Raw genomic sequence first — 23,028 nt, forward strand, 5'->3', positions numbered from 1 at the left:
ACTTTGGTTAGCAAAGTTCAAGGCTGCAGCTTTTGCCCGTTAATCCAGATCAGCTCCATGCATCATTTACCTGCCATGGAGCGGATTCACTGGCCTTTTGCACTAAGTGGTCAGTATAGATGTACCCTAGTGAATGTTAGCTGCTTCCCCACACTACTTCGCCAGTCTTCGCATATGTTGCTTCACTCAACCACACACTCTTCCTCTAAGCTAACAGGAGAAAGCAAAACAGTGTACCAAGAGTATGTGCTTAGTTTCCAAGACTGAGAGGAGAAGGAATGTCTTTTTCGAAATGATGGTGGTAATACCCACATAACTGATAAGAAGTTATACTGCAACATTCTTTGGGTTCTACTGAAAACCAATGCCCTAGAAGGGTTAACCAGATATTATGACTTATAAAGGGAGAAATCGATGCCTTTAGCCTAGAAGAGAGAGAATCGTTATCCATAAGGGCATTTCTCTGACCGTCTAAGCAACTGAATCATAAATACTTAGCATTGATAGAGTGTGGATTTTTAGCATTATTTCCCTAATGCAGCTATCTCATTTCTGCCATTGACATAGAAAAAGTGCATGAATGTGTAGGGAGTGTAGTTATTATAAATGTGTTTCTTTTAAAGTCTTTGTCCTTGTGTTTCTGCAATAGCTGGAAGCTCTGTTGCATTTTCTCCTGGGAACCTGAGCACCAGCAGCAGTGCCAGCAGCACCTTGGGCAGCCCTGAGAATGAGGAGTATATCCTGTCCTTTGAGACCATTGACAAGATGAGAAGAGTCAGCTCCTACTCATCACTGAATTCCTTGATAGGTAAGCCTTGGCATTTGTGAGCCATACCCACACCAGTCTGTAGAGAGGCAAGACTCTAAGGAGTAGTTTGAAGCAGACTTTTTTGCCAGGGCAAGATATCTTAAACAACTGATAATGCAAGAGTTTGTTTTGATGTTTTTGAAAAGGAATGTACAAATGCAGAACAATGACAGCTACATTTTATACAACTACATTTTATTATGTGTGTTTATAGAATTTTTTTACAATGTTTGTGTATTTTAACTGCTGTGACCCTCCTCAAGCCACGAGGAGAGGCGGGTAAGAAATAAAATTATTATTATTATTATTATTATTACATGCATGAGCGGAAATGTCAATTTTCTGACAGGGAATTATGAATTTTTCTACCACAGTCAAGGCAAAAGAATGAAAGGAGGATGTCATAAGGAAGCGCGAGCAGGCTTGGTTCATGCTGCTCTGAAGACTAGGACCCAGAGTAATGGGTTCAAATTATAGGAAAGGAGCTTCCACCTGAACATTAGGAAAAACTTCCTGACTATAAGAGCTTTTCAGCAGTGGAACTCTCTGCCTCGGAGTGGGGTGGAAGCTCCTTTCTTGGATGCTTTTAAACAGAGGCTGGATGGCCATCTGTCCGGGGTACTTTGATTGTGCTTTTCCTGCATGGCAAGGAGTTGGACTAGATGGCCCATGTGGTCTCTTCTAACTGTATTATTTTATGAAATGTTTTAGGGGATTTGCAATTGCTTTCAACATTCTGTGGTATAACGTAGATGAAGAGGCTCTGTGGTTCATGCTCTTGATGCACTGTCTTGTTGATGTTCTCTGCAATGCACTGTTAAGTTGGTCTTTATCTCTGTGTAAGATTTATGTTTCTACCTTTCCTAGATATTAGAGAGAAGACTCATTGTACCAGTATTCTTAAACTATCCAAACTGTCTATACTGAGATTACTAGAAAGAGAGTAAGGAGTTTAATCAGAGGAATCCTGTACCTCACATCCTTCTTTTTCTGTTACAATTACAACCTCAACTCCCTAAACTGGTTCCTGTCAGGGTAGGACAGGAAATCACTATGTTGGACTAGTGAATCATTTGCATCCTGATGTATAGATAGAGAGTGGGAGGGGACATAGATGTAGCATCCTGGGATACAGGTATGGCTCAAGATGAGAGTACCCAAACCTGATTTCCTCTTTTCACTTATATCTCAAAGAATCCATATGCAGACTTATCCTAAGATTGTCTGGGGAGTAAAGATTTGAAATGTTTTAATCACTGCTCAGCCAGGGAAACCTGCGGGTTGAGTTTCAGCAAGTCACACTCTCTCGGGCTGAGGGGAAAGAAAATCTTGCTAAGAATATCCTGTGATAGGGTTCACCTTAGAGACTGTATACATCGGAAGTGACTTGAAGGCACACAACAACAACAACAACAACAACAACAAGTCTGCCTACTCCTACTCTTAACAAAATTGTTAGTCCATTCATCTACATGTATAACTGTAAGATGAGCAAGGAACAGAGCCTCCTGTTCTAGACTAAGCCACAGATGGGGACAGAATCCATATTTTGCATGTGGGTAAGATTCGTATCAAATGCATCTAAAGATGCATTTCCACTTTGGAAAATCAAGATTCAGGCTTGAATCTTTGATTTATGATCCCAGCAAAAGATTTATTTATTTCTGTCAAAAGCATTGCATAATAAATAAGTTTAAAAGTGATAAAATAAAGGAATCACAAACAGCTAAATAGTTTTGGACCAAAAGCGGGCAACAGCAATCGCATTGTCCATAGCTTTAAACAACTCCTCCTCCGTGCATGAGGCAGGGCATTGTGGGCAAGCATACATATGAGGAGTTGTTTGTTCAGCTCCACAGTCACACAAGGTGGAGGATTCCTCCCGGTAGTGCCATTTTGCCAGGTTGTCTTTTACTCTGCTAACTCCGCTTCTGAGTCTTTTCAGGGACTTCCAAGTTGCCCATTCTTGGTTTGCCCCTGGAGGCAGACCCTCATGGGGGGCCATCCAGTTAGAATTGCCTGGTTTAGCTGCCCAGAGGGATACTCTTGCTGTTGCTGGAGGAACATCAGGAGGAGTGGTGGTTCTCATGAAGCTTTTCCTTGATTTTAGTCTACTGGGAGGGAGCTGATAGTCATGCAGTGGATGGCATTCGCAGTGTTCGACCTTATTTCTCTCACAGTTGGTAGCAACTTCCCGTCACACATCAAGAGGGGCAATGGCAGCTAACTTGTAGAGTTTATCAACAGGTGTAAATTTAAGGCATCCTGTGATTATTCTATGTGTTTTGTTCAGTGCTATGTTCACCTGCTTCGCATGGACAGACTTGTGCCAGACAGGACAAGTGTACTCAGCAGTTGAGAATGACAAGGCCAGGGCTGATGTTCTTATTAATTGTGGGTCTGCACCCCTTGTACTGCCAATAAGTTTCTGCAGGATGTTATTGCATGCAGCTACTTTGTGCTTAGTGTTCATGCAGTGTTTCCTATATGTTAATGTTCGGTCTAAGGTGACACCATGATATTTAGGATGGAAACAGTGTTCAAGCTCTTGGCCTTCCAAAATAACTTTCAGTTTCCTGTTGGCTTCACAGTTATGTAGGTGGGAAGCATACACTTGTGTCTTGGCAGGGTTAGGCTTCAGATGGTTCTCTTTGTAGTAGCTGGAGAGATCTTTCAAAGCATTAGTGAGTTGGTTTTCAACTGTTTCAAAATCTTTTGCTTGTGTTGTTAGGCCAAGGTCATCAGCATATATAAAGCTCTTTGTGAGTGGTGGTTTTGGCTGATTGTTTGTGAAGATGTTAAACAAGGTCAGTGCAAGAACGTTTCCTTGGGATAAACCATTCTTTTGCCTCCTCCATCTACTTTTCCTGCCCTGAAACTCCACATAGAAGCTGCAGTTTTCCAGGAGGGTCTGGACAATTTTTGTGAGGTCAAAGTCCCAGGTAATATGGTAGACTTTATGCAGCATTTTTCTATGTTGCACCATGTCATAGGCTGCCGTAAGGACCACAAAAACTGTTCCTGTAATTCAGCCTTTCTCATAGACTTCCTCGATATGCTCAGTCAGATGAAGAATTTGACCTGTACAGTTTTTCCCTAGTCTGAAACCTGCTTGTTGTGCAATAAGCTTAGGTTTGATGACAGGTCCTAATCGATTTAATAGCATCCTCTCATATATTTTATATAGATGACACAAGAGAGAGATTGGTCGGTAGTTCTTGGCATTGGAAGCATCTTTACCAGGTTTTAAAATGACAATGATCTTAGTTTTCCTCCATACTCTGAGAATCTGTTTGTGTGCTAAGCATTGATTGTAGAATTTCAAAAGCCAGTTTTCAGCTTTGGGGCCCAAGTGTTCAATTTGCTCCATCATTAAGTCATCTATGCCAGGTGCTTTACCAGTTTTACATCGCTTGATAGCTTCTCTGAGTTCTTTCAGGTTTAGAGGAGATGACAACTGGTGGGTTTCAAGTTTTGGCACCCTGTTGATTTTCATCTTTATTCTGCTGCAGTTGGTTTTCCCATTCTGAATTAGCTGGTGGGCTATCTGGTCTGGTGTTACGTTCACGTGTCCCTAGTTGACCAGAGGGTCGCTATCCAGGCGTCTCAGCAATTGCCAGGCTGTTTGGCCATTCTTGGACATATGAAGGTTCTCAAGCAGCTCTATCCAGCAGTCTTTTTTAGCATTAGCTATGGCTGTAGATAGTTTTTGGCCTGCTGCTATAGTCTCATCACTGTATGGATTCTCTTGAAATAGTCTGAGATATTCCTGTAGCTGATTTTGTGATTCTTTGTTTAGGCCTGATAGGTAGCTTGTGCGACAGCCTCTAGGGATTGAGAGCCTCGAGGATCTTTTCACAGCTTCTACAAACAGATCATAGCTTTCTATAGAAGGTTCTATATCATAAATAGCTGCTTCCAAGGTCTCTGCAAACTTTGTCCAGTAAGCTTTATTGAAGTTATATCTTCTGCAGAATGGGACACTTTTTGGTCTTACAGCTGCATATGCTACACAGCATATTGGTCTGTGTTGAGTATTAGGTATCGGGTTTAATACCCTTTTAATGCACTGGTGGATTATCCTTTCATTTACAAAAATCAGATCAGGGTTATAACCACGCTTCCATCGGCCGCTATTAAAAGATGGTGGTAATTTACTGTCATGAAGGAGGCTCATTCTACTGTTGTCAGTCCACGTTAGAACTGCTTTGCCATTTCTGTCATCTTCATCATAGCCCCAGACACAGCTATGGCTATTGAAATCTCCCACAATAAAATGGGCTTCATGACTGTTGCAATTGGTTGGGGGCGTAAAATAGAAATCAGCCCCAGGTGGTTTATAAAGTGAAGATACGTCAACTATCCAGTTCCACAGATAGGATTTCAATGTTGTTCACTTCTGAGAGAGAGGTTGCAGATATTGCTATACCAGATTGTACAGAAATGGCACTACCATATTGTCTGTGAGGTTGTTCCACTGCCAGTTGCATTCCAAGCTTTTTTGGTCCTCTCGTTGTGATGTCTCTGTGTGTTCCCTATATACATAAAATGTCAAACGAGATATCCTCAGACATTTTGGCTAATAGCTCTTCCTTAGCAAGTTACAAACCTATATTAATAGACATAATCGTTAGCAATGGTCTTGATAAAGACCTTTGGTATTCATCCATTTGTGGAGAGATAAAACACATTTTAAAATGTTAAAAAATGTTTAAAAGCAATGCAATGCTTTTTGGTTGGAAAGATTAGCCATTTACAAGAAACGTTGCCCAGGGGACGCCTGACTGGATTTACTCAGTCTTTGAGGAGGCTCTTTCCATGTCCCCCCCAGCAAAAGATTGGCAAAAGATTGTGAATATTAAGTGACAAATCAAGATTGATGTCTAGATGATAGCATTACAAAGCCATACCAGAGAGAAGACAGGAAATGTCATCCTCCCTCTGAACTAGCAAGCACTTTTATACCTGTTCATAGACATGTTCCATGAACATTTAGTAGGATGGTACATTTTCCTTCCAGGTTGTGAAGGCGTATATAACCAAACCCAAATTTAATTTGGCCCTGCAAAGCTTTGCCTTAACCTGCTATAAAGTGGCTCATATTTAATTGTTTACATGTGTTTTAGAAGTTTTAAATGTACTGTATAGGTTTTTAAAAATCTGGCAATGAATTAGAGATGCCTGAGAGCAACTTATAACGCAAAACAATTTCTCCAGGGCCGTCCTCATTCATATTCAGTCAGGAACAGCTCATATCCAGCTGTAAACGACATAGCTTATGGAAGTGTTTAAAATTCATAACTTGCACAGAATCCCATTACTTTCGACAGTTACCTCTTTAAGGACAGGTTTTTTCTTCTTCCCCATGAGTTCCTCTCACCCGCACCCATCTTATTTTTTTCCCCCTGAAGAGTATTTTGGTTTCTGTGTTGCATCCAAAGGAAAGAGTTTTAAGAACTTTAACTTAGTCCACAGGCTTGTGCTAACAGAGCTCAAAAGTGTTATTTAAAAAGTCAAAATCTTCCTGTTCAAGGCCATTATCTCCTATTTAAATTTCTGTCCACTTATACAGGCCAGAAAGGGATAATATGTTCAGGACCTAAGGCCACAATAAGAATTTCATGAGCTAAAGAAACACAGACCATTTACAAATGACATGATGGGCTGCTAAATAATGTCAGCTCTCACTTTCTGCTCAACACCATTTGTGTTCAGGCCAGATTGGGACTTACTGAGTGCTGAACTACTTCCAAAGGCGATGGATCTGAGACATGAACCAGCTGTGAGGAGCAGGAAGTCCAATCTCTGGGGTAGATAATACAGCTCAGGGTGTGTGATAGCTCTCAAAGAAAGCTTTCACAAGCATGCGCGTTTTTTGACAGGGATCTAAGACCAGTTAAATAGTGGAACAGATGAACTGATTGCCTAAGCCTCTCATTTTAACTAAGGGCTTGCAAAAATGAATGGGCAGGTATCTTAGCAGGACACCTTGCTTTCCAGCATTGCTAGTTAGCCTCCAGGTGTGTCTTCTGTGCTCTCGTATTGATAACTTAAAGTAAAACAAAGGGTCTGAATAGGGTTGTTGTATGTTTTTCGGGCTGTATGGCCATGTTCCAGAAGTATTCTCTCCTGACGTTTCGCCCACCTATATAGCAGGCATCCTCAAAGGTTGTGAGGTATGAAGAAAACTAAGCAAAGAGGTTAATATATATCTGTGGAAAGTCTAGGGTGAGAGAGGTCAGTGTGAATGTTGTAGTTAATCACCTTAATTAGCATTGAAAAGCTTATATGCTGTCTTCTTCCTGCCTCTGGGGCATCCTTTGTTTAGAGTCTGGATAATTAGAGATACAATGGAGCTGTGAATACTAGTTCTTGTCTGAGGATGGGCCAGTGTTCTAATACTGCATAAGTATTACAACCTCTGCAGATTCAGCTGGAGTTTTATTTCATAGTGATTAACAAGCTAGGCTTATACTCACCCTCACATTCTAAGGTTCTTTCTTGAACCCAGAGTTTCTGCACCAAATGAAAGAACGGCACTATATAACATGTAGTCATGATGTTGAAACCAAAATTAGCAGATGAGATGTAAAAACGTATGAGTCCAATACTTCCCTGGTAAAGCATACAATTTTCATGCTTAAGGGCAGGTTCCATCTCTGCTCTCAGACAACAACAGTTAAAGAACTCTGCTGAAGACAATAGAAAGCTATTTCTAATCAAAATAGTTGTTCCAATACAATTTTAAAACAATACAATAATTAGAATAAATATAAATATAAACTAACAATTTGTAAATTAAAACATTAAAATGCTACATAAAATGTGTTTTATACCTTGCTTTAAATTTTTTTTAAAAGCATGACACAGCTTTTACAGCCCACAGCTCACCAATTCATAAGACCTGATAGCATAGAAATGGCTTACTTGAAGCAGTAAAGCGACCAAGGATAGCACGTCCATGGCTTCTCATGGGAGGAAGTTCCAAAGTCTGGGAACACCACCAAGAAGGCCCTCTCCTCTGTTCATGCCATGCAGAGCTGGGAAGGTGGCGGAACAAAGAGGATTGTCTCAAGACAATCTTAGAGCCCTAATGGGTTAATTAAGGGAGCCTGTTATCATCTCTTGTTATACAACTATTGTTTAAACTGTTTAAATTATTGTTGTTGCTGCTTCTGTTACTATACAAAGAGCTTAACGTCTTAGGTTTTAAATCAGAAAGATCATAAAGGAGGCAAACAGAAACAGGGGCTGAATATGTGTTGAGTTCTGTTATATGTACTTAGGCTTGAGTGGGCATAGCAAGGGAATCAAGAGTGGATGACAGAGATAACCAAAAGGTGTGAACTGCAAGTGGTACAGAGTAGATAGAAGCAGCATAGGTGTGGGAGAGGAAAGGACCTTGAAGACATCCTTGTGACCAATGAACTGAAGGTCAGAGAATGACCAAGAGACAGAATGCATTACACTTATGGTGAACATTCAAAAGAGAAAAATCAGAGCAATTTATGTTGAAGATAATCCTCAAGCCTGTGCACAGGGAAGTCTATCCAAAGCCAGGAAGAGGTGTAGGTCTGGAGTGCAGACAATTGATCATACTTTTAGTGCATTTTTCAAATTGTCAGTAAGAAGAGAATGAACTAGGTAAGACTATCTAAAATACAGATTGGGAGAAAGCTACAGCACCATATCAGGGCAAGATATGAGAAGTAAGGGATAGCCATAGGACAGAGCAATAGCCATGACCAAAGAGAGAAACAATGTGGTTAAGTAGCTGGAGGGAGTGAGGAAGAAGATTGTGGTTTTCTTGTGGAGGGGAAGGGAGAGAGTTCCCAGGAAAACAGGTGGTAGAAAGTGGGGACAGTATAATAGAATACATGAGATGAGACACTAATGAAGGGCTCCTGATGCTGAAAACAGAAAGCTGAAAAGAAAGATGGCATTTTGTTAAAATAATTTTTATTAAATTTTGAAAATAACAATAAAATCCACCTTCGTGGACTAGGGAAGTCCACTAGGGATCCTTGTCGATTCTTCACTTCCATTCTTCTCTATAAAGTTGACATAGCTATTTATATTATTTAAGTTGTTGATATTCATTTTTTGTGTCGACAGCTGACACATCTTCTAGTTAAGGGCTTTATAACAATATTCTAATTTTTTATTTCTCCATCCAGTCCTTTACCGGTGTCCAATCTATTCTTCTTCTTCTTCTTCTTCTTCTTCTTCTTTTTTGGCTTATTTTGTGTTGTTGATAGCAAGAAAGTTAGGTAGTCCATATTCATTATATCCCATAATCTTTTTATCCATTCTTCCACTTTTGGTGTTGATTTCTGTTTCCATAATCTTGCAAGAACTAATCTGGCAGTTGTTGTTAAGTGTGTAAAGATTTTGTCTTCATTCTTTCCTCATTGGATATTCGTCATGCCCAGTAGAAAGAATTCTGGGAGTAGTGGTACTGGTATTTTTATCTTTAATTTTTTTTGACATTTCTCATGAATTTCCCTCCAATACGGTTTTACCTTTTCACAAGACCACCACATGTGGGGGTATAATCCTTCACCTCTTCCACATTTCCAGCATTTAATCTTCTTGCCTTTGGTAAATTTTAATATCCATTTTGGGGTCAGGTGCCACCGATAGAACATTTTCCACCAATTTTCTTTCAGTTCATAGGCATATGTGTAATTTAATTTTTTCCCCCATAAAAGTTCCCATTCCTCTAATAAAATAGTTCTTCCTAGATCTCTTGCCCAATTTGTCATACACTCCTTTATTTGTTCCTTCTCAGTGCTCCATTCCAATAGAATTTTATATATTCTTGCAATTTTCCTCTTTCCCTTGTCTAATATTACATCCCATGATGTTCTCTTTCCTCAAAACCTGAATCTTATCTTTATTGAAACTTTCTTTTAATTGGTAATACTGGAGCCAAGTTAGATTACCATATTTTAATTTTAATTCTTCCTGTGATTTTAATTTTATTTCCCGTTCTTCTTTTTCTAGTATATCTCTATACATAGGCCATATGTTCCAACCCAGTTCTCTTCTCTGGCACGCCTCCATATAGAAGAGACCCAGAGAGGGCTTTTATTATTGATTCTCTGTTTATATTTATTCCAGATCTTGAGTAAATGGTTGCCGGGTTTTTTTTCCGATTGGTGCTTTGTTGTACCACAGGCACGCATGCCAACCGACTCACAAATCGTGTCCTTCCAGGGTCAACATTTTCTTATTTCTTATTGCTTAAATTGATCCAATCCCTTACCCAGTCTAGCCCGGAGGCTTCCGAGTAAAGGGCAAGGTAATAGAAATGTATTAGAAAGGCAGGCATCAAAGAAGCATTGATCACAATTGGGCACCAAACAGGCACTGAGCAGTTTTCCGTCCTTTCAGCTCAGATGCCTCTTTGGTGTAAGAAACGGAAGTATTCTCCAGTCTTCAGTTTGCCACAGCTATAGCTGATGAAAAGCAGGAGAAAATAAGTGCTGTAAATAGAAATCTCATCCTCTTTTTGCTTAACAACATACATGGACAGAAGAAATATAAACAATTGGGGAAGGGGAGAAATGTTGCTTTTCAAAAATGAAAATCTGTTTGACATGCTAAGTGCTGTGTTTCCATAAATGATTCCATGTCATGAACTCAAGGTCAATGAGGAGATTTTATTGTCATGAGTGGAGTGCCGCAGGGTTCCGTCCTGGGCCCAGTTCTGTTCAACATCTTTATTAACGACTTAGATGAAGGGTTAGAAGGCACAATCATCAAGTTTGCAGATGACACCAAACTGGGAGGGATAGCCAACACACCAGAAGACAGGAGCAGAATTCAAAACAAATCTTGACAGGCTAGAGAGTTGGGCTGAAACAAACAAAATGAAGTTCAACAGGGACAAATGCAAGATATTCCACTTCGGCAGAAAAAATGAATGGCTCGACAGCAGTACGTGTGAAAAAGATCTTGGAGTCCTTGTGGACAACAAGTTAAACATGAGCCAACAATGTGATGCAGCTGCTAAAAAAGCCAATGGGATTTTGGCCTGCATCGATAGGAGTATATTGTCTAGATCCAGGGAAGTCATGCTACCCTCTATTCTGCCTTGGTCAGACCACACCTGGAATACTGTGTCCAATTCTGGGCACCGCAATTGAAGGGAGATGTTGACAAGCTGGAATGTGTCCAGAGGAGGGTGACTAAAATGACCAAGGGCCTGGAGAACAAGCCCTATGAGGAGCAGCTTAAAGAACTGGGCATGTTTAGCCTGAAAAAGAGAAGGCTGAGAGGAGACATGAATAAATGTATAAATATGTGAGGGGAAGTCATAGGGAGGAGGGAGCAAGCTTGTTTTCTGCTGCCCTGGAGACTAGGACGTGGAACAGTGGCTTCAAACTACAGGAAAGGAGATTCCACCTGAACATCAGGAAGAACTTCCTCACTGTGAGAGCTGTTCGGCAGTGGAACTCTCTGTCCCGGACTGTGGTGGAGGCTCCTTCTTTGGAGGCTTTTAAGCAGAGGCTGGATGGCTATATGTCGGGGGTGCTTTGAATGCGATTTCCTGCTTCTTGGCAGGGGGTTGGACTGGATGGCCCATAAGGTCTCTTCCAACTCTACGATTCTATGATTCTATGATTGTTAACCCTCACTCAGAAACCCAGTCCTTCCCTGCAAACACACCTAGATTGCATTTGATTTTTACTTCCTCTCCTGCCTAACTGATGCTATAAGTTACTATAACTGTGTCAAAGCTCACACATTATTGTTGATCAGAAACTGCAGACCTCACAATACATTTGGCCAAAATGATATCTAAATAATGGTGGAATCCCAAATTTAGTGGTTTCTTGCCTTGAATGTACTGTATTTGTATATTTATGGTAATGCAATTATCTGACAAAAACATGCTTTGTCTTGGAAATTAGTTTTTGAAACCTCCAGGAGCTCAGAAAGATTGGAGTTTGAATGCTTTCAGCAGGAAACCAAAATTGTAACCTGTGTCAGTGAGTAATCTACCCAAAGGGCTGGTACATGATGATATTTAAAGAATAATGTCGCTGTTCAGTGAGTAAAGTAATAGTCTTTGTGGAACTGGAGTGAGAAAGGATGAAAAGTGATGGAGAAGAGATCACAGATCAAATTTATTATGGTTTATTATTACTACATTTATTTGCCACATTTCCTGCAAGGAGCCCAGAGCAGCATACACCGTCATCTTCTCTTCACACAACAATCTTGTAAAATAAATTGGACTGAGAGGGTGAGACCATCTACCCTCAGCCACAGAGTTTAAAAAAAAAAAAACTGGCCGAGGAGGGATTTTTAACTGGGATGTCCTTTGTCCTAACTTAACACTTTTTTTACCAATAAATCACAATAGCTCATCCATCAAAACAGTTCTGTGCAATCATATACAAGATGTTGGGATTTTTTTTTAGTGCCTAACATTATTGCTTGGTTCAGAAATTGTATGCATTTTAACCAATACATCAATATTCATGTATTTGCATAAGAAAATAGTTCTAGAAATGTACACACATCACAATAAGTATAATCCTAAAAGAAATATTCCAAACCTCTTTTAGACATTACTTGACTTAAACATGCTGCTTGATTTTCAAGGCATTTTATTAGTCAGTCAAAAAGGTTTGATCAGTTGACTAGTTAATCCGCTCAACCTTGCAATCTTTCTTTAATTGTATGTCATATTGGCCTAGATACATGATTTAAAAAAGCAGAGTGCAACAATATAATATGGAAGATGTACTATAGGTAGTCAAAGGATATGTAGAAATGCTTATGTTGCCTAAGTTCTTGGCTTTACAAAGTCTTCTTGAAGACCTACTGATTGCCATGTGTTGGTGCTACAAATAGAGACTGCTATCTTCTTCTTTTTTTAATCCATGAAAGATCAGAGAGCCTGCTGGCACTTTTCCTGCCTTCCAGCACTGTGACCAATGTATATTCCTAAGAACCTTTATGCTGTCAGGAATTTGTTTTTCTTATTCTCTCCTGGCTCACTTCTTTTGGACAGGAAATTATAAATGAATAAATATCCACATAGTTGCTAGTGGAAGCTGGGCCTTCCACTGTCTCCAGTTTGTCATACTGATACCTCCTCGCACCCCACCTTAAAGCAAGGAACATACATCAAGAAATGTCTGATACATAGACAAACTACAGTAATTATAAACTGAGACAAACTTCAGAAAGGACTTTGGCTCAGTAGACAATTGGTTTTTACAAGCCAAATATTCCCATCTCCTTGAATTCTGCAACTGAGAGTGCTGCATCTGGAGATTTTGATGGAGATTTTGATGTTGAATTCTTGCAGCTTTTTATCTCTAGCTAAGACAAGCATTGGAGAAAAATTAATGATAATATAATTACATATCTTAACTTTTGTGTGCCATTCAGCCATGCCCTTTTAACAGGGTGGTAAAACTGAAAAATGTAAACTATTTGTACTGCCCTAATCAGAGCTGTTATATTGAATATGGAGCCATGCTATAAGTGAACAAAGGCAATTTACTGCACACATTTATTACTAAAAGGAACCATTTTGCAATTCTCTATACTGCAGGGCCCATTTAACCAATTTTAAATTGCCCCAGCTAATTACAGAGCTGTCATTTTAGATGGACTTCCAGCATATCTGGTCCTGCCTTGTACTTTGTCTCTGCATCCCTCCTTTTTCATTTATTATTACAGTCCATTATGCAGGAATAGCACAACTTTCTCCTGCTGCTGCTAGTATTTCCTTTCATCAGCACTCTGACTCAGTTGGTTCAAGCTTGACAAGAAGCTATTTTGGATGCGTCACTCATGTGAATCAGTGCTGTGAGCATTCCTTTCATTAAAAAAGGAGGAGGGCAGTAGTACTGTAACGTATGTAGTAGAAAGCACACCTTTCAGTATTCGTCTAAAAATCCTTCATAGAAATCCCCTCTGTTCTTCATAGCTAGTGAGTTAGATAGTGTTGTGGTATATTACATTTTTGTTTTGTTTGTTGTTTAAGGATGAGATCTAGTGATATTGTGTGCGTTTTCCTTTCTTTATTCCCAAGTCATGAGAGAAAATGTGTTTGTGTGCATTAAGCAGGATATTGAAGTGCTGAAAAAATGCATCCCTTCTCTGTCCTGCTACTCTTTCATGAACTTTAAAAGGAATCTCAAACATTTGTGATTTCCCTGCAGTCCTTATGTAACTTTCTGCATAGAACCACGAGTGCAGAAGGCAGAGTGCTGATCAGGGGAGAAAAGGACTGTGGAGAGCTCTCCTGATGGTGCAAACTGCCTGACACATTGACAGCTGGCATCTTCCTGACTTTCATTATCTTCCCATGCTTCTCTCTTGGGGCTTTTGTGCCAAAAGTCAAGCTTGTTCAATGACCCCCCAACCTGTCACAGCAAAATATATTCATTGTCTTTCAGACAAGCAGGGTGGGAGCTTAGGAAATTAGTTAAAACTAAGGTCTCATTAATATCTAGATACTTAGGTAGCAGTCCATATAAGTTACCGTCCCAATAATCTTTTATTCTTTATCATTTTATTAAGAGTGGAGAAGTAAGAGTTACAGGCTAGATTAACCAAACTTAAACATTCTATTTATTTAACCAGTTTCCTATTTATTTTATTGATATGCTGCTCCTCCCCATTATAGAATTTAAGGAGTTTTCTATTCCATTGCATATCATTTTAGGCCAATTATTTAGTGGTGAAAGGGCGTTGGGAAGTCAGTGTGAGAAATTCAACACTCTATTGTTTCAGGCATTGGTACCATTACATTTGAGGAATCTTAGTTATAGGGATTCCTTTCTTAGTCATATGACATAAATGCTGCAGTGATTTACAGAATAACTGCAGTCTTTTACCAGTGTTCCCAAAACTACCAGGACCGTATCAGTGCTAAAGATGGCTATAATAAGTACACTTTTAAAAAGAGTGGGCCTGCCTGGGCCATGCGAAGTGGGTGAGATTGAGGTTCCATTTTTTCTTTTTTCCTTTAGACCACCAGCTTCTAAGTTTCGCTACTGCATGAATATAAAACTGTCAGTAGTTAATAGTCATTCTGATTATTATAGGTAATTTCCAGGATTAGAGTAGCATTCCTCTGAATATGAGTTTCTGGGAAGCTGGAAGAAAACTATTGGCTGTTGTGGAAACAGGGATTCTTGATGAGAGAGTCTTTTTGATCTGATACCAGGAGGACATCTTTTATGTTATAACAAAAACACATGAGACAGTATATTATATTTACTCAAATCTAATGCTCACCTTTTTTTGCTAAATTACATAGCCAAAAGTGAGGTGCACATGAGATTTCACAACGCATTAGAATCGCACACATAAGCGTACCTGCGTCCCTCTGTCAGAGTGATGCTGCTGAACTCGCCAACCTCAGCCTGATGGAGAGGCACAGCTTCTCACCTGGTCTCATTCACAGGACCTTCAAAACCTCCCCCTCGGTTTTGAAGGCCTTATCAATGAGGCCTTAGTTGGAACGCCGCTGTCCATCCATCAAGGTGAGGCTAACAAACTCACCAGCCTTGGCCTGATGGAGAGTCATGGCTTTCCCTTGTCTGCCTGTCGCTCTGAGGCAGTCATCAGAAGAGCTGACAAGCAAGGGCAAGGTGCGCATTACATTCAGCAACAAATCATTTCTTCTTTTCATTTCTTTTTTTCAATGTACTCCTTCAAAATTGTGGTGCACATTACGATACACCTTATATTCGAGTAAATATGGTAATTTCCCAAACCTCACAGGCTGTATGGCTGTTCATCCTAATCCAGACAGGTGATTTTTCCATGCTCTGGTAGCAAAATGCCTTTATCGGTTGTCAGGCAAACTAGGTATCCCAGACTGACTTTGGCCACCTGAAAACATCATGTTTTTCAATTAGGATTCTTTATTCCTGTTTGGAAGAGCATATCTTTAGAGCCTGGAAGGAAGTGAGAATGAACAGCCATTTTGATGATACTGCAGTTAGAGCAAGTACTTGTCTTGTGCTTCCTGGGAGCTATATTCTTTAGACTCAGAATATGGATCTTACCAAAGCTTTGAAAACTTCAAAGACTAACCTCCATTATGAAGTCCTGTTCTTCCTATTCAGTATACCTTAGCTGTATACTGATGAACGTAGCTTTATGTATGTATGCTCAATTAGTGAAGGCATATAGCCATATTTCTTACTTGCTTGTATAGTTATCAAGGGATGACAAAATATTGATTCTGCCTTCTGAATGTGCTTACTCAGGGATAGCATTTCTGTTTACTTTTCCTAACTAGGACATAAATCTCAGTATAATTTTTAAAAACATGAAGATGATGAAGTGATGAAAGTCAACTGCTAAGTGAAATGAGTATCACTTTTTTCATTAGTAAATGATGGAATATCTCTGGAAAATGGTGTCCATAGTTTCTTTCAGAAATACAATGAGGTATTAATGATAGAAGTCACTCAACCAACCCCATGCATGGTATTTTGTAACAAAGAAAAGAAACTATTTTATACCAGTTCTTGAAGGAATACAACAGTGGTGTTAGTTTTCAGACAGGACTGATATTGTTCATTTTGATCTATACATTCATAGATAGTCTGGTCATCTGAAGATCTCTTTTGCATATTGTTTCTTCCTGTTCATTATGATTGTCTCAAAAAGCTCAGTTGCAAATGACCTTCTCAGATCTCCTGATGGCAGCCAAAGCTAGGGCATTTATAGTAAAGGTACCACACCAGTACTGGACCAGTTCTTTGCCCTGTTTTATGACGGATCACACAGTTTTGGAGGTTTTTTAACATCTGAGATGAAATGACTGATTCTGACATTTGAGTTTTTAAAAACCCTGTTATTTATACTATAATAGTGAAGAGTAGAGACATCACATTGGCAACAAAGGTCTGCATCGTTAAAGCAATGGTATTCCCCATAGTAACCTATGGATGCGAGAGCTGGACCATAAGGAAGGCTGAGCGAAGGAAGATAGACATTTTTGAACTGTGGTGTTGGAGGAAAATTCTGAGAGTGCCTTGGACTGCAACAAGATCCAACCACTCCATACTCCAGGAAATAATGCCCAATTGCTCACTGGAGGAAGGATGTTAGAGGTAAAGATGAAGTACTTTGGCCACATAATGAGAAGACAGGAAAGCTTGGAGAAGAGAATGATGCTGGGGAAAATGGAAGGAAAAAGGAAGAGGGGACAACCAAAGGCAAGATGGGTGGATTGTATCCTTGAAGTGACTGGCTTGACTTTGAAGGAGCTGGGGGTGACCACGGCTGACAGGAAGATCTGGAGTGGGCTGGTCCATGAGGTCACGAAGAGTTGGAAGCGACTAAATGAATGAGCAACAACAATTTATACTATTACATGCTTTATGATTTTCTAATGGAAGTAGGTTTTAATAACACTTTTGTCCACTATTATGATATACATTTCATGGTATTATTTTAATTGGTTTATATAACATAACCACTGTTTATTTTTATTTATAAATGATAGTTGTCTATATCAATTTAACATGTTGGTTTCTTTTTATATTATTTTATGTCTATATTTTTGTTGATTTGAGTTAATTTCATTATATATCTTAATAGTTATTGTTTATTATTTAACCTGTTATTTTGTTGTAAGCCGCTCCAAGTCCTCTCGGGGAGATGGATGGGATACAAATAAAGATGATGATGATGATGATTATTATTATTATTGACACAAAGACATAGTATGACACAGCAAATGACATATATATGCTGGATTTTGTATCACAAAATCACAAGTTGAACATTTCCCAAGCATTTAGGAGTTATTATTATTATTATTATTATTATTATTATTATTATTATTATATAATGGTGGTTGTAGCAATGTTAATTTTAACTGAGGTGCAGTAAGGCATTTCAAAGGTTTAGTCTAAAAGCAGAAATTAAACTTGAGAGGAGTGGAGATTTCCTAATATATTGATAGCATGTTAATTGGAGTTGGGACACACACAAGAATCTCATGGAAGCATCTAGATGTAAATGGAAGTATGGGAAGAATTGTTTCATTGCTTCCTGACATGCACGATTCGTGATCTGTTTAGTCAAGCAGTAAAGCCTCCAGTGGCAAGTAGTCTTCCCCAATATGATTCCTCTGATATGATTCAGTTTATGAAAAGCTTGAAAGTTTGTTTCAGGTAAAGGTTTAGATCACAGCATAATCTCAGTAACATGCAATAGATTTGTAGTAAAATGAATTGTATTCTAATTCTCATAAAAATTATTGCTTTCTAGGTCAGGCTGATTAGCAAAAGAATCTGGTACATTTAACTGGGCCACTAACTAAAAGTGCCTATATATGGTCCACTGTATATGGAGAACATGTTTGAACATCAACCACTCTGCCAGTGGTTAGTATCACGTTGAAATTGGCCTTCAGTTGTCCATACTGTCATGTATGTATCTGGCCCATGCTGTCTTTCCATTGTAGATAGCAATAGCAATGAAGCATTTAGGAAGGGCTGAAATTGTATTAGGGCTATGCAAAACATAGTTTGTAACTGATTTGTCGTATATATTTCGTAAGATTTGTACATTATTAAGAAACATCAGAGGCGGCCATGCAAAAAACGTAAGATTCAAAACATTGATCTTTGACTTTCGAAAGAGTCATAAATAGCTCCAGGTCTCCATAGTGGGCACCACTTCTCCCCCAAAAGGGCTGGGTTTGGTTCCCTCAAAGGGCCCTGAGGAGGATGGAGAGGCCAGAGGGAGAAACCCTGCTCTTTCCTCAAAGTGGCAGGTGAGGGGGCCTAGGGAGGGAGGGAGGGAGGGAGGGAGGGGTACCTGGCTGGATGGCCAGGCAAGGAAGAAGCCCCTCCCGTAGATGGCTAACCCAGAGAGAGACAGGCAGAGACCACACTCAGGCTTTAACATTGAAGCGAGAAGAATTCTGGGAATGTAGTTTAGAGCAAGTTCTTTCCAAACTGCATTTCCCAGAATTCTGCTTGCTGCCTTGTGCCTCCTCCTCCTCTCCCCTGAAAGTTTTGGTGGGGAAACACCCGTGTTCATTCTCTAAAGGGATTTTGAGATAAAAGGGGATTGTTGGGAGTTGAATCAACCCTGTGAGGTAGGCCAAGTTTAGAGGCAGTAACTCCAAAGTTTATCTAGTATTTTTCCTATTATTGTTGTTGTTATTATTTCAAAGGCTGGATGGGCATCTGTTGGGGGAGCATTGACTGTGCTTTTCCTGCCTGGCAGGAGGGATTTGGGCTGGATGGCCCCTGGGGTCTTTCAGTGAAATAGTACTGTTCAGTTTATGTTGGTTAAAATTCCCTCAAAATCAAGTGGGTGTGCAAATCTTTCTGAAACTTTACAGGGAATGATGCTCTGGTTCTGTTGTATCATTGAAAATAGCAATTCAAGAAGAAAAATCCTGTAGTTTTTTTAAAGGTTGTTCATAAAAAAAAACTTAGAAATTCCCAAAAATCAGTGGATGAGTGAAACATTCTGAAACTTGGAGGGGGGGGAGGACAGTGGTAAATGTGTTCTACCATTGTAGCAAGTTTCATGCAGATATTTCTAACAATGAGAGAGAAAGCTCTCCCCCCCCCCCAGGCAATTACTTAACGAAAAAATAACGAAAAATTCATTATACCATTTGTTACGATACGTACCCCTAATGATATTTCAGGAACACTTCAGAAACTATTCACCGCCTGCCCCGCCCCCCAATTTAGTAATGAGTATTGAAACTTTTTTTCATTGATCCCACAGGCCTAAATAGTATCCTGTTTGTTATACTGATCCCACTCCAGAAAATAACAACAGTGTTCTTGCTTCACAGTCATTCAGTAGATTTCATGGCTGAACAAGACTTTGAATTCTGAACTTGAACATTGGAATACTTTCTAAAAGAAGGAAATGGCACCGCTGAGCCTTCTCAACTGTGTAGTAAGAAGACAGAGCATTAAAACTAAACAGAATATGCTGCAGCATTTCCGTTTCATGTCAGACAGTAAAACTATCATTTAATCTAAAAAAAAAAGAGCAGATAAAATTAGGAATGAATGGCGTCTCCCATTTTTCCAGAGCAGAAGTTGACAAACTTGATAAAGATTTGCCCATGCAAGACAAAGTAATCCTCCTATATAGCTCCATTCTGATAACGTTTTAAGCAAGGATGCACTGGTAATCTATCAGAATCCATTCTCTGATATAGGAATAATACTGGTTTAAACATTCTTTCCAGAATGTGCAGCTTTTAAAATTCCTTTTGGTAAATACCAGTACCAGCATCATTGGCTAGTATTTTATGATTTATTTATTTATGTATTTTAAATTGGTGATCAAGTTGAAATGGCTCAGCTTCCAAAAATCCTTTTGCATATATAATACACAATGTAAGATTCCAGGATAAATTTTCACTGCCATTGACCATTGTATCCTTCTAGAACGCCTGAAAGGGCTGGAAATCAGAGACACTGTGCTGCAGTGGTTCCAGTCATACCTCTCAGGCAGGTTCCAGATGGGGATAGCTGCACCTCAAAAAAGGAGCTGTGTGTCGTTTCACAAAGGGCCATTCTATTCCTAATGCTTTTTAACATTTACATGAAACCACTGGGAGAGATCATCCGGAGGCATGGGGCGGGTGCTGTCAGTATGCTGATGATACCTATGCCATCAAACACAGCAGTGTGTCTCCTCTGAACGAATGCCTGAAGGAGATAATAGGCTGGATGAAGAAAAACAAATTTTAATTGAATATAAACAAGCCAGAGGTGCTTGCTATCAAGGTTCCTAACCTAGGGAGGGAAGTATGTCAACCAGTTCTGGATGGAGTCACAGTCCCCCCGAAAGACTGTGTTTGGAGCTTAGGAGTGCCCCTGGATCTGTCTCTCCAAATATCAGCCCATGTACATGCAAAAGTCAGAAGTGCTTACAATCACCGACTGATAGGCTAGCTGCGTCCCTTCCTAGATTTAGAGGACCTAAAGGTGCACATGCTAGTAACCTAAAGGTTGGACTGTTCAGTGTGTTTTACATTGGATTGCCTTTGTACGAAGTTTGGAATCACCAGTTGGTTCAAAATACGACAGCCAGACTGGTTACAGGAACATCCAGGAGTGAGCAAATTACATATATATTGAAATCATGCCACTGGCCACCAATTCGTTTCTGGGCAAAGTATGAAGTGTTGGTTTGGATCTTTAAAACCCTCCATGGTTTGGTCCAGATTACCTACAGGATCACCTTCTCCCATACAACCCATCCCACACACTGAGTTCCTCTGGGGGGGGCGTCTGCTCCAACCAGCTGGAACCCAACTCACAACCGTCACCAACAGGAGCTTTTCATCGGCTGCTCAGGACTGTGGATAGACCTACTGGAAGATCTCCAACAGCTCAATCAGCTATCACAACTTAAGACATAATTTAAGACTTATCTCTTCCGGCAGGCCTACCTAGTCAATTTTAACTTGTGGATTTTAACCTGCATTTTATTAGTAAATTTTAAGCTGCATTTAAACTGTATGTATGTTATATGTATTTTAATAGTGCTTTGTTCTACTTCACTGTTTTAACTATATTGTACCTACCCCTGAGTCACAAGGAGAGTTGGGTAATAAATATAATAATAATAATAATAATAATAATAATAATAATAATAATAATAATTATTATTATTATTAACATCATCATCATCATCATCATCTCAGTCATTGGATTTCATTCAGAGACATAATTAGTTTTTCTCCTCTTCTTCTTTTACTTCCAGGGGTTTCTTTCAACAGTGTTTACACACAGATTTGGAGAGTCCTTTTGCACCTAGCTGCTGACCCATACCCAGATGTTTCAGACTTAGCTATGAAAGTGCTCAACAGTATTGCTTACAAGGTAAATCTACATGTGCCGTTTAGTTTTCCAGTTTGTGCAAACTGAATAAATGGATTTTAAATGTCCCTTTTTCAAAGCTTTCTGAAATTATTTTATCATGTGCCATTTTACCAATTTGTGGAATACCTGAGAATAAGAAATTCTTGCATAAATGTTTTTAGTTAGTAGATTCTTTGTCTTTATAGTCTATGTTAATTTAAGGGTTTTTAAACAAACAAACAAAAAAGAGATTTTGGGTTTTTTACCCCAGATATATTGCAGTCTAAATCAGGCATAATTTTCACATAGGGAAACAGGAAAATCACAGTTATTTAAATTGTTTTGCTCTGAAAGTTTGTTAAATCCCCTTTCCCTTCCTTGTTTATTTCCCACAGCTGTCCAATTCCCTCAAACACAATATGCAGCAGTCCATTCAATTCCCACCACAAAAACACACCTTGTCCATCTCCTGCTTTTACTGTGGGGTTAAAACTGATTCTTAACTCATACAGTCTACAGGGCCTGGGGAGGCGGGCAGGAGAATAAACGTCCATCCATTGTAGAAGTGGTCCTATCTATTAGCCAATTACTCACGTTCAGTATATTAGAGACAGTAGTACTAATTTGAGGGATTTGAATGATGTACTGTGTATACTCATGTAGAAATCTAGAAATTTTGTCCAAAATCAACCCGCCATGGATAAGATCTGTGGGTTGTCTTATTCACGGGCCAATGTGAGAACTGTACCTTAATTCTTATCAAAAAAAGAAACCATCCCTTTATCTGAGTAGAGTGATTAAAGGCAATAGCTTAGTCTGTCATGGGAGAATGTAAAAGAAACACCAACCTCCTCTATCTAGTCGTCTTGAATAGTAGTGGTGACCAGAGGCAGCTGGCACTCTGAGTTGGTATTGATGTTTTCACCTCTCTATGATATGACTCAACCTATCCATAGGATATACCGAAATCCATAATTTTGGTTCCAAAACCGTCCATCAATTTATACATGTTGACTTATACATGAGTATATTAAAGTAACAAATAATCTTAAAAATTGAGATTTGCTTGAATTTCTAGCCCACAATTCTAATGCATTATGTTATGCATTTTTGGTTATTTTCTTTACAAACTCATTTAGATTATGCAAGTGAAAGTAAAACTGGATTGCAGATTGAAGCCACAACGGCTGCCCAGTGCAGGTGATCTAGTACATGTGAGTCAGCATGCAGACACCCATCCCACTTCTCTATTTTATGGATTGAAAACACCACCTTTATTTTGCAAGGATAATGTGTTGTTTTAACTCCAAACGCTACTGTCACTAGAGTTCTGTAATTATTATTTCACAGAGTAATTGTAGTGTTATCACA

The 23,028-nt window shown here is 39.3% G+C and overlaps 1 protein-coding gene across 5 annotated transcripts in view; it reads left to right on the forward strand.

The window, feature by feature from the left end:
- The window catches only part of rptor (regulatory associated protein of MTOR complex 1), a 460,420-nt gene that overhangs the window by 330,740 nt on the left and 106,652 nt on the right, over nt 1-23,028 (forward strand). For 3 of the 5 annotated variants that reach the window (XM_062970816.1, XM_062970817.1, XM_062970821.1), the window contains 3 exons: nt 650-808; nt 21,560-21,678; nt 22,797-22,871. In XM_062970816.1, the coding sequence (XP_062826886.1) occupies nt 650-808; nt 21,560-21,678; nt 22,797-22,871 (353 nt within the window). The remainder of the gene's footprint in view (nt 1-649; nt 809-21,559; nt 21,679-22,796; nt 22,872-23,028) is intronic. The other 2 variants (XM_062970818.1, XM_062970820.1) reach the window with 1 other exon arrangement.

This window comes from Anolis carolinensis, chromosome 2 (assembly GCF_035594765.1).
Source record: "Anolis carolinensis isolate JA03-04 chromosome 2, rAnoCar3.1.pri, whole genome shotgun sequence".
Lineage (NCBI taxonomy): Eukaryota > Metazoa > Chordata > Lepidosauria > Squamata > Dactyloidae > Anolis > Anolis carolinensis.